A 13,041-nucleotide genomic window follows, 5' to 3' on the forward strand; every position below is an offset into this window, starting at 1 on the left:
AAGAACAACCATTTTAGTGGTAAGAAATAACATGAACAATGGCATTTTCTCTTAATGCCATTATTCAACAATCTCTCTCTCTCTCTTCTCTCTTTCTTGAAATAGAGACTAGAAAATGTTAAAAATAAATATTTATGCCAAGATTGAATTGCAAAAAGAGTTAGGGACTAAATTGGTTAGGAACTGAATTGGTATAATTTGAAAAGTTAGAGAAATAAAGTGAACTTTTAACAAGAACTTTGAACTCATCACCTATTTTTTATGCCTTATCACATTGGTCATCTATTTTTCAATCTTGTTCTTGATCAACAAGTTTGAATTAATTGACATTTAATTTGACTCTAAAAAAATGTAATCACTTAAAAAAATAATTTTGTGAAAAATTAAAAAAAGAAGAAGAATAAGACCAATACAAAATGTGAGAGTGTAATTTAATTGTCCCACATGTTTTAGTGGTTTACTAGATGCCATGTCCACACGCTACCGCGGGCTTGTGGCATGGTTATGCGTTATACTGGACTTATGAAAAAAACATAAAAAAAAACATATGAAGAAAGACTGTCATAATCTACAATGTTTTCAATAAAGAAACTACAAAGATAATTTTAGAAAAAAAACATAAAAAATGAAAGGAAAAAAAATATAAGGAAACATTGTACCAATTTATAGTGTTTTGTGAGAAAATATACAGTTATAGTTCTTAACTAGTTCAACATTAAAAAAATAAAATTGATAAAGATAATTTAAAAAAAATCATAACAAAAAAACCATGTGGGGGAATGACTGTAGCAATCCACAGTGTTTTACAAAAAAAAAAATACAAAGTTAAATTCTTAACCAGTTTAATATTAAAAAAATAGAAGCAATAAAGACAATTAAAAAAAATATCATAAAAAACAAAAGAAAAAAGACCGCGTAGGAAACACTATAGTAATTCACAATGTTTTGTGAGAAAAAACTACAGTTGTAATTCTCAATAAGCTCAATATTAAAAAAATAAAATTGACAAAGATAATTTTGAAAAAAATCATAAAAAAACATAAAAATCATGTGGGGAAACACTGTACAATTCATAATGTTTTAAATAAAAAAACTACAAAGTTAAATTCTCAACTATCTCAATATTAAAAAAATAAATTCAACATAGATAATTTAAAGAAAAAACATGTAGAAAAATACTATAGCAATCGACAATGTTTCAAAGAAAAAAGCTATAAAGCTAAATTCTAAACCAGTTCAATAATAAAAAAATAAAATCGACAAAGATAATTTAAAACAAAAACAAAAAAATAAAAGAAGAAGAAGATAATTTTGAAAAAAAAATAAAAAAGAAAAGATAACATGCGGGGGAATAAAAAAAAACATACGAGAAAAACTACAGTACTTTCTTTCTTAACATATTTTAAAATATTAATTAACATATAACAACAATAATAATAATAATAAGAATCACTTTTAACTAACAATTATGAGGTTAAATATTGTATTCATCAATTCAGGAAAGTTAAACTAATTAGATATTAAATTTATTTTTTAATATTTATAAATTTAAATTTTTTTAGAATTATTAAAAATCTAATTTTAAGACTCTTAGAATTAGTCAACTATCTTACCTGTGTAACATATTAACAAAAATAAATAAATAAATATTGTGTCCACCGAGAGCCTTTCGCACACGCAAGTAAATTCAGTGGTTCATACACAGAGGGTTCAATTTCAAGTTTCCTTCAGTCGAAGGTGAAAATAAGCTAGTCTCCAACACCAGAAAGCTGCTGCCTTTTAAAAAATAAAATAAAATTATCAAGTAGCAGAATATCTGCGGGTCTCCTTTAACTATCACAACTAATCCTTCATAATTCAAAATTAGTCTACTCTTCTAATAAATTGCTTCAGATGACAAGAAAATAAATCATTAAACCTTAAATTTTAAGTTTTAAGTCAACTGACTTCTTTTAAAAATGACAATCTAGCTGATGGAATGAAGGGCATATTTGATATTTTGATTGTGGTTATTTTTTAAAATGTTTTTTGTTTAAAAATAAATTAAAATAATAATTTATTTATTTTTTAATATTAGCAAAACAATTTAAAAAAATAAAAATAATAATTTCAAACAGAAAAAAATCAAATTTCAACAAATCTACCTCACAAACAGACGAGAGTGAATTCTAATAAGATGTGCGTGGCAGTGAAAACCAAATTACAGGATCCTTAAAGAGGTGGGTTCTCTTCAGAAAACTAAGTTAGAGCAACCTTAGTTTCAACAATGACATTGTGCTCCTCTGTAGAGAATTAGAAAAAGAAGATGAAAAGAACACATGCTCACATGTTGAAATCCTCCACCTTTCATTCTCAACTTTCAAAAGAGGGCTATATATTATCTTTTTGGAAAGGAGGCAGTTGATTATTATTATTATTAGGAAAAAAAACACTTAAATTTGTGGATGGAAAGAAGAAGTAGTGGACTGGCAAAAACTTTGCAAGATAGAAGCAAGAACAGTAGACTCATCAACTTGTGTGGTGCCCAGCTATGTCTTCCATGCCAAGTTCTTTCAATGCCCATTAAAGGAGATGGATGATAGATCATATGCTATAGCAGCTTCCGCAGCAGTGTCAAATGTGCCTAGCGGCCCTAGCCAATTTCTCTTCTTGGACTTGTTTGGAAGTATAATAAATATTATGTTTTAAAGTGTTTTTTGCTTAAAAATATATTAAAATTAATTTTTAACATTAATACATAATTTTTAACATTAATACATCAAAACAATCTGAAAATACTAAGAAATTTAATTTAAAATAAATCAAATTTTAGACAAATAATTGTCAAACACTCCTGAATCTTTGCAGCGTAGCATCCCTATGGTCTACTCCAAGCTCCAAGGTATTTACTTGATTGCCTAGAGCTTCTTATGGGGCTTCTGTAAAGCAATGGAGGGAAATTTTCTATTCTTGTTGATATTAATAGAATTTAAGCTGGATATGGTGAGATGAGGGAAAAGAAAGGGGTAAAAATACCATATGGCCACGTTAATAGGTTGGTAGTACAGTAAAACAAATACAACAAAGTTCTTGCTGTGACTGATTTTTTTTCGTGGGAATTACAATGGTTTGGCTCGCAACATTTGATAGCAGCTAAATAAGAGAACTTTTTACTTTCGTCAAAAGCAGTGACTTGAGATCACCAACACTTTAGTCATTGCTATCTATAAGTACATAATTACAAAGAAAAGAATAGGTTGGTTTTATATATATATATAAGAGAAGAAAATACAAGCTCAAAATTTACCATCAATAAAATGAATACATCAGGTCATTGCAATGGATGATTATGGACGATTAACCTCACAGCAGTTAATGTTTTTTGCCCCCACATCGGCACTGAAATTAAGTGAGCTTTCGCCAGAGAGATCCTTTGGAAGCTGCAAAGCACTTCAACTTTGGAAAGAGAAAACCAGCCTTCGCGGGGTTTCCATCAACAAGTGAATTCTCATAAATCTCTTTGCACTCTTGTACAACCTGTGAAAGGAATAACATGAAAATAAGCTTCTTTATTATTATTATTATTATTTTGTTTAGTCCTAACATGGTATATGATGCAAGGGGAGATATTCCCATGTTAAAATGGAGAAATATAAGGAATATTTGAGGTTAGTTGTCGTTGAGTATGTCTGTTATGCATTGGATCCATATCAAGGGTTGCGCGCACCTCTTTCGCATCCTTTCTTGGTATGCCTTCTCGCAGTCCAACAAGCTTTTCAACTACTTCGGGCTGCAATTCGTAAGCATGATACAATCAGATACTAGGTTAATCACAAAATTTTGATACGTGCAAATTTATATTGCATTGTTTTTTCCTGCCCATGGCTTTGCAAGAAATCACTGACAACTGGTGATCCACTTGTGCGCATCAGGACCCAGTATAAGAAGAATAATTATCGGACCAATATAATCACTCAAATGAAGAAATATTAAGCAACATTTACCGGGCAGTCAGGTTGATGTTCAAGAATATTCATATAAATGAGCGTGAAGGTATCCAAACTCTCTCCTGAAGCAAGTTCTTTCAGATCACTCAGTATCCTGACTCTACTTTCTACTTTCTGAAACAAAGGTCAGTTGATCAATATTAATAAAGAACAAAAAGATGATAGAAAATGTTGGTAATCTCAACAGAAACAGCTTGTGAATATAGTAAGCATAGAATAATCCAGGCAAGTTTCTACATGAAGCAGCTACTTACAGACACAATAATATACTCCCTGAAGAAGTCCATAATAACCTCTTCATCTAGCCTCATCCGTTCTATTGTCTCTTCCTTGATGTAGTTTTTCTACAACAATCACAACACATTACAAATGAACATTATGTTAAAATAGAAAGACACTGGGAGAGAGGACATGCAGGATTATCTTCCAAGAAAATAAAAGGTTCAACTTTATATTTGAAATAAAACCTGAGTCAGAAGGTGATCCACGTAAACCACCACTGTCTCCTCAAGACAAGCTTCAACAAATCTCCTAAATGATCTTTCTTCAATATACCTAAGGTAAGAAAAATAAAACAAATAAGAGCAGCCTTTCTTGTTTAAACTATAGATTCAAGATCAATAAAGCTATATGCATGTGTGGTTGCCAATAGTTAAAATAATTGACACACCCAAATCCATGTTTCAAATTTCGAGACAACAACTTCCAGATAAGAGGAAAACCTAAGCAAACTATTTTAATCATATGGGTTTATCTAATCTGTTAGTGCAAAGCCCTTCAAGATTTTTCCATTATCTCACGGACAAGAGGTAGTTTCTTGAAAGCACACCATGTTATTTAAAACCTTGTGATATTCCTCTAACACTTCTCCTTCCATTAGCAGGCTGGAACCCAGCTTCTAAACTCAGGATGCATGCCAGATTCAATTTGCCACACACACCATGGATCACAATTAAGTGGCCTTGGCTATAAAAGTTGGGACTTTCCCACACAAATCATAAACCTGAACTTTTCCCTTGGAAATGCAAAGACCATGCAACAAGCAAATGCAGTGTATTATGTACGTTCAGCTGCAATACAGCATGAACTAAAATGAATTGTATGTGGAAACAATGAAGTTAAATTTCCATGCAAATGTAAGCGTAGAACATCCCACAAGATGTCACCCAAAGGGAAAAAGCAGTAGAAGAAAGGTGACAAACGAGCAAACTTACATCTTCACATCTGCAAAATAATCACCAAATGTTGCAACTAGGTACTCAGTGACCTGTCCTTCAGACCACTCTGAAATATGAGGTAAACACTTAGAGGCAATATTAGATGGGCCAAATGCATTAAGAAAATTGGTTGAGTTAAGATCTTTCAACATTTCTGGACAATATTCTATAAAATCAACATATGTTCTTTTAGTTGTTAAACTTGAAACATTTTGTTAATATTTTTCAAGATCATCCATTAGTGATACATGCTCCTTTTGAATTGTATTCCCAGGGTAGTATCATGCCCTACCTGACCTCTGCCAATTACTCGTTTAAGCACTGCATGGTGTAGAACCAACACAACATAAAAGAGAGACGCTCTCTATCTTGAAGAAAACTCAATTTATTTTATTCAAAAATTCAACCTCAGAACTGAATGCCTGCATGTAGTGTTTATTTATAGGCACCCAAACAAATAGAATGGGCAAGCCCTAATGAAAGTAGGAAACATAAGGAAACTAAAATATTAGAATTAAATTAAAACCTTTTCCTTCTAAAATAAGTAGTCCTAGAAAAGCTACTATGTAGTCCCACATCACTGTATATAGATATTGTGATTGTATTGGGCTGTTGACATGCGCTTAAATTGTCAGCTTGGTTCTCATTATTTAACACAGATAACATAAATGACATAACAAGTTGTTAACAGCATAGAGTATGATAAATCTGAACATTGCTTTACCTTTATGATAAAGCTTGACAATTAACTCCTGCACTCCAGGATCTTCAAAGATAACCCTAACGGTTAGATGCACAGCTTCCTACCATCAAAGGGAAAATTGAGCATCAGCTTATCATCATCTCATAAAAAGAATGTCCATAAAAATGATAAAGTATGCTAAGCAAGGCCACTGGCTACAACAACACAAACATCAGGATTGTGGAAGAAAATAGCATTTGCAGTGACCAAGCTCCATGCTATTTTCTTCCACAACAAATGAGGCAGAGAGAAAGGAGGAACCACTGCCATTATTTGTTTAAACCTTTGCAACCTCTAGGAAGCCTTTGCAAGTATCTTCAAAATTAACCTGCAAAAGTGACGAGGATAATAAATTTCATAACATGAGAAAGAAGAAGAAGAAGAAGAAGAAAAGCTAAGCTACATGTTTAATTTCAACTGTGCAATTAGAATAGTTGTTTTCAAGCATATTATATAGTAAAGCAACCGAAAATCTTGGCATGGATACCTATAAGAAAACACATGGATGAAGCAGAAGCAAATAAAAAGTAACCATATAAATAACCTGTTCAGCATAGTTTTGTGGTAGTGCTTCTATTGTGCTGTTACTCAACTCCATTGCAAGGTCATAGCATCGCAGATTGTTATTTATCTGTTCATAGCAAAAACAAGTGGCAAACAAAAATGGAACTTATCTCTTGATCATGACAAAATACTTGCATAAAACACACAAAAAAAATAAAATCCACAAACCATTGCACATAAAGGTTCCAAACCAATTTCTGAAGCAGGTTCTTGAAACCTCTTCCTTTCAGAAGCTTGAAAATCGATCATCACCTATAAAACACAAGTAACAGAAATTTTAATGGTGGATACAGAAAACAACATCAAGCACATGGTCAGAAAGTAAGGGGGAGGGGAGACTTATGCAGAACTAGTATGAAGCATAAATACACACTCAAGTGCAGGCGCTGCTAGATGGCACAGCACAAATTCACAATAAAAACAGTCATCCCTAAGGTGCCAGAAGTCCTATTATCGAGGCATTGAAGCAAGACTCAAGTGGGATACTGCTGAAAATGATTAAGTGAACTGGATTGTTCCACGAATTACCATATTCTTCAAGATACTGTCAACTCTCTTCTAATTTTTAAACGAGCTCAGAAATCAATTCCAAGTGACAAAAAATGAAGCTATTATTTCTACAGAATTTATCTACACTTGCCTGAATTATAGCCAACGAGATCCTGTATAGCATGACATCTGTGCTATTATCCCTAACAATCTGAACTTGCTCCCCAAGGATCCTAAACAGATCAACAGCAGCTGGAGTATATAGCTTTCCATCATCTGTTTTCTTTGGTGGCTGTACCTTATCAGCTTCTAGGATATTTAAGTACCATTTCTAAAAAATGAGCAAAAGCATCAGATGAGTGATAGAGAAGGTCAAAACTGAATAATATACATATTCCATACAAAATAGCTCAGTAGAGCTATGGGATCTTATATCATTACCCTTGTTGTAGCTTGCATTCTCTCCACATATGAATTCATGAGGGGATCCATGGCGCCACTCTCAGAACAGACTTGAGCAAGAGACTCATCAACACCAAGTCCAACCAGATTATCTTGATATTCAACCACCCAACCGGTTACCTAGTTGTAAACAATCAAAATTAAACCACTTAATCTACATGAAAGAAATCATTTACTATTACCCTAGGGTGAAAAAAATGAGATCTGGGTAAAATAAAATTGACTTTCTTTTCTCATAAAAGAAAATTGTACATAAAGTCAGAAAGCACCATACAAAGGGACAATGGGTCACCCTCCAATATGGTGCTCTTACATGTATGAAATGAGATGTTTCAAACACATTATTGATCAGGTGAATACCTTTAAAATCTCTATATTTGATAACTCATTTGCCCTGTCACTCAACAATCTGAGCATCTGAATAAACCTCTCGGTATAGAGGTTTACCATGAGTTGGAATATTTCATATCTGCAAGCATCAAAGATCAACTTAATATCCCAAAGTTCTTACACCACATTACAACCTATTTCAAGAAGAAGGTGCTCTGCTCCAGAAAAAGGTTTCTGGGGAAAAAATAGCAGAATGTGTTCATGCAACTAAAGTTTTTCACAGTCCAAGGCAAAGCAGTTTCTTAGACGTGCTAATGTTGATCAAGAAGAATTTCGATCAAATCACACATCGCAGTATACTAAGCTTGATCAAGAAAATATACAAATTACTGATGAAGTGTTTGATCTAAGTGCATCATACTCTCCAATAAAGACATAAGTTCCTATTTAGGCTATCCAATTGAAACAGAAGCTGACTCAAAGGACCAGTTTACAACCACTAGGAAACTTATAAAGCAACCCACAATTTCACATCTATCTGTTACTAATAACTAGAAAAAATGGATCCTTCATTAAGGGTGACTATTAGAGCATAACATACAGACGAAATAGCACCAAGCATACTAAGGCTTCCATATAGAACCATTGCATTGTGCAGCACCAAGAAAACTTGCAATAGTTGATTGATGAATAAAAAATGAGAGCAACTTTGATCCTCAAATCATATGACTGAATTCTGCATATGTCCAGATAAATTAACAAAAGGAAGCAGGTTTAGCACAGGCCTTACCTTGGAGGAAAACATGGGGCTACATAGTCATAAATATCACCAAGTTCTTCACCAATCTAAATGTCAAAAAAATATAAATATAAATTATTGATCAATATGATGCAGTATCAACAGCTATGGATAGATAATAAACTGAAATTCACTTACAAGCAAAGTAATGCCAAAAGCAGCCACAAAAGCACTTTAAAGAAGCAGACATGAAATCCAAAAATGCAAGCGACTCTATCTATTTTCTCTTTCAAATGCTGCTACTCCCAGCACAATGGTGAAAACATGCACAAGCAGAAGAACAGAGGCAATCATACACACATGCTTGCACACACAGACAAAATGCTTTGTGGGGGACAAAAAAAAAAAATCCTTTTCCCGGTTCAGATTTTCTTAAAATTTCATAATAGTACCTTTATTATATCTCATGGCTTTTTATTCAAGACCTTTGTGTATCAAATGAAAATCATTTAAATAAAATAAAAGACAGAGTATAAAAGTTTCCAATCTCAAGGAACAGGGAAAATTAAATAGTTGCGAATTGGAGATATCACTTGTACATACTGTTCGAGCTTCTTCTAAGGCAGCTTTGAGGTCTTCAAGTACAAGCTGATGAACAAATACCATTATCAATCATATGCAGCATCAGAAGTGAATTTTATATCGAGTGAAACATTATTCAAAAGAAGCACACCTCTGTTAGTAGCTTGTTGAACCGTCCTTCAACTGACTTTCTTATATGCTCATAGCATTTATCCTTAAACCCTTTTCCCTGAATCTTCAACTTATGTTGCGTAAGGTTTATAGAAGCAACTGCTGCGGCGGTGGATTTTCTGCGGTTCACAAGTAAACTTTCTGTTAGTGATGTTCACTATGGAACAAAGGTGAATGCAGCATGAAATACAAATGGATAAGATACATACAAAATCATTGGTGGAGAGAGTAATTCAGAGTTTAAACAAAATATAAACACAAACAGATGAGACTCAAGTTACTTGGAAGATCTGCGAGGATTTGCAACAGTTGCCATTGCACCACCTCCCTCAGCCTCAGCTGCCTCCTCAGCAACTTGTTCATCAAGAATTTCTTGCATTTCGACAACCCTAGAAAAAGGAAAAGGGGATACAGTAGCCTTTCAAATATATACTGAATTAAGACAAACAAGCATGTCATAAATTTTCAACATACTGGATATGAAGTTTCACATTTCATTATTTCACCATCATTTGTTGAATCAAAAGCCATATCAAACAAATTAGAAGAGAAACGAGCAACTAATGTATTCACAGCATGCTTTCTCTCTTAATCATGCTAGTACGGTTGACTAAACAAAATGGACTAATATCATAGCAAGGATTCTGTTACAAACAAAATGGTTATAAAAGAATGCTACCTCTAGTTACCAGATCTCCTATCATCATCTTACATGATACAAAACCTCATAGTTATTGGAACCTTCAGCAAGTAACTAATGTTTTGCCACTAATAGATGACAACTACTTTAAGAACATGAAAGAGAGGACATTTTGATATGCAGCAGCCTAGGTACAAAAGAGAGAAGCCTGAAAGACTTGTCAGAAACATACCTTAAAGCACGAACCAGTGTTTGTGGGCTGTGAAGGTAGAAAGAAAAGGCACAATCAATAAAGTTTAGCATCGGAGAAGAACCACAAGGTCAATAAAACATATATTGTGTTCTATAGCAAAGAGTAATAGAACTAATAAATGAAAAGAATTATATGGGCAATTTATTTATTATACAGAAGATCTATATACATTAAATCCTCAAGAACAATCATTTGGCTTTGTATTTCCAGGATACCGCAAGGATCAGGAATCAAGCAAAATAGTCTCAAATCACTCTATTCTCTCTCACACGTGTTTGTCTAATCAACAAAGATTTTCACATTTGTTAATGAGCAGGCAATACAGCATTTACTCTTGTACCATTAGGATCAACTACTTAATGCTAGGTATCATAATTTTAGCTCTTTGAAGTTGCTTACAAGTAGATACTGTGGTATTATCAGCAGAATGGGCTCCATTTGCCATCATTAAGATTTTTAATTTTGGTTCTCTGGAGTTTTTTGGTGGCAAATTCTCTACCCCCACCCCAAATCCCAGATTGAAGTGAGACCTCTCACTCGACTAAGGGGAGTGGGTTTAGTTAACATGTTTGAACCAGATGAGCAAAAGGCTTTGATCAAGGAATGTGGCATTCTCTAAAAAAAATAGCTTACTTCAAACAAACCTCAATGCTCCTAGTTGATTGCTGGGGGTGGTGTTTCTATCGAGAGAAAAGGTGGGTTAAGGTTTCTTTTGCAAAATGATGATCAGAAGGCAAACTAATTATTATCACCACCCATAAAACACTTACAACACTGTTTTGATTGATTCCTCAGATTAAATATACAGTTTGTACAGGTAGGATGACTAAGAGAACATCAGTAAGGCCTTGTCAAATGTGGCTCCAAGAACCAGACAAACTTCTCATATACCCACTATCAAAAAATTCAAGAGAAAATAAGGGATGCACCTCTCTTTAGAAAGTTTAAAGAAGTTGGAAACGTGTCCCCATAAAGTCTTCTCAAAGGTTTCCCATGTCCGATCTACGTCTTCGAAATATTCTCTGATCATTTCACATAAAAAGAAATCAATTCACTGAACCTCAAACTACAAAAAGCACACACAAACCATGAGAGAAAAGAAATATATCAATTATAAAGGTTCTGCTGCATCAACATTACCACCAAGGGAGACGGAGCTTCATGGTTGAGCCAAAGTCAAAGTGTCAAACATTAGAATTTTTATTTCAGGAAAAAGTAATTGGAAAAGAGTTATAACAGAGAGGTGGGTCATGAGTTGTCATCAAATTCCAATCTCTTATGTATAATTCAAAGGCTGGCATCACAAGGGGTTAAACATTTTTCTTTGAAGTCCAAATATTTATAACTACTTGTAGTTTTTATCAGTAACATGCTACAATGTCAAACAAATGTGAAGGCACTCATAGCCAAGCCAAAATTTAGGTGCTATTTATTTTCTCTTTAATAGTAGTAATTTGTTGTGCTTCATCAAAATTAACTTGAAGAGGAAGATACGGACCTTAATCTTCCAACCTCCTCTTTGTGAGATGCAGCAGCTGCTAATGCAAACCTTCGCTTCCCATCAAGTGCAGTTAATCTCTATGACAAATTAACAGCAAAAAGTTATCAAACAATTTATAACTACACATTCATGATATATATATATATATACACATATATATATATATATGTATGTATGTATGTTTATTCAACTTACAACTCAACAAGATAAAGAACTCAGCTCTACCTCATAAGTATTAACAATTTCTCTATCATCACTCAATGAATCTTGTGCCTCTGCTGCTTCAACAGATATTGACAACATACCCTCAACATCCTACACAGAATCAAGAGTTAAGCCAAAAAGTAACCGTGGAGCAAATAATAAAATTAGCATACTCATATTAGCTGAAGCTTCAGGCATCAGAACATACAGCTTATAAGAGCTCAAATATTATATCAACTCAGGATAACATACTCTCATTTGTCACACTAATTACAAGCAATGACTTCGAAAAATCTAAGAGGTGAAAGGATGGCACCGACCTTCAAGGTAGTATTTAGATTATTCCTTGCATTGCTAAGTAGCTTTATCTGATCATGATTCTCAATCAAAGTTTGACATTCTTGACATAACCTAACACACAAATAAATCAATTATTATAACTATTAAATCAAACCATTGAAAAAATAAAAAAGAATGCACAAGCATTTGTCATTATTATTATTATTATTTTAAATAAGAGCATACTTTTCAATAGAAATGAAGTTCTCTCGTAGCTGATTTATCGTCTTATGCGACAAGGACAGCGATTCCAATCCAGATTGTGCTTGTTCCACCTGCACTTTCACATTATCAAAATTATTTAAAATTTAAAAACAAAACAAAATAAAATCAACAAGCAATAATTAATTAAATCTATAAAAAGTGCACCTGCTCTGCTACCATTGTACTAAGTTGCGCGTCATTAGCCTAAAAAACCAAAAAATAATAGCAATTTAATTGACTTGAGATCCATAAAAAAATTGAGAGAAAAAAGGAGTGAATTGAAGTTACTTGTTGGCGGGTAATGTAATCGGCTTTGATAGAAACAATGGATTGCAAGAGTTCTGGAAGCGGCAACAGCTTCGCCACCTCACGCACAGCGGTTTCTTTTGCTTCGATACCCAGATCCTCCGCCATCATTTTGGATTTCTATAATACAGGTTTACACGCAAAGTAACGGAAATTTGGCTTAGGAATTGAATTCTTTTGCTACTTTCAGATGGAGAGGACGGAGACTGAAGAAAATTGCAATTGACTATGCGAGAAGTGAACGACACGTATTTTGACATTTCATATGTGGAGGCCTCACGACTTGTCGCTGGGTGAGAGCCGCGTTCTTTT

The 13,041-nt window shown here is 33.5% G+C and overlaps 1 protein-coding gene across 1 annotated transcript; it reads right to left on the reverse strand.

Annotated features, from left to right (window-relative positions):
* Window positions 1–3,141: 3,141 nt before the first annotated feature.
* On the reverse strand, window positions 3,142–13,002 carry LOC105135156 (exocyst complex component SEC6-like). Its single transcript, XM_011039898.1, has 25 exons — window positions 12,712–13,002; window positions 12,589–12,627; window positions 12,406–12,494; window positions 12,201–12,291; window positions 11,902–11,991; window positions 11,674–11,753; window positions 11,105–11,197; window positions 10,155–10,181; window positions 9,564–9,671; window positions 9,263–9,401; window positions 9,133–9,177; window positions 8,581–8,636; window positions 7,821–7,929; window positions 7,440–7,580; window positions 7,150–7,329; window positions 6,678–6,761; window positions 6,490–6,576; window positions 6,229–6,273; window positions 5,928–6,006; window positions 5,201–5,270; window positions 4,454–4,541; window positions 4,241–4,330; window positions 3,984–4,100; window positions 3,707–3,769; window positions 3,142–3,516 (listed from the first exon to the last, which is right to left on the reverse strand). The coding sequence occupies exons 1-25, from the start codon at window positions 12,838–12,840 to the stop codon at window positions 3,385–3,387; spliced, it is 2,271 nt and encodes a 756-aa protein (XP_011038200.1). The 5' UTR covers window positions 12,841–13,002; the 3' UTR covers window positions 3,142–3,384.
* Window positions 13,003–13,041: the final 39 nt, after the last annotated feature.

Source organism: Populus euphratica, unplaced genomic scaffold (genome assembly GCF_000495115.2).
Source record: "Populus euphratica unplaced genomic scaffold, PopEup_1.0 scaffold55.1, whole genome shotgun sequence".
Taxonomy (NCBI): domain Eukaryota; kingdom Viridiplantae; phylum Streptophyta; class Magnoliopsida; order Malpighiales; family Salicaceae; genus Populus; species Populus euphratica.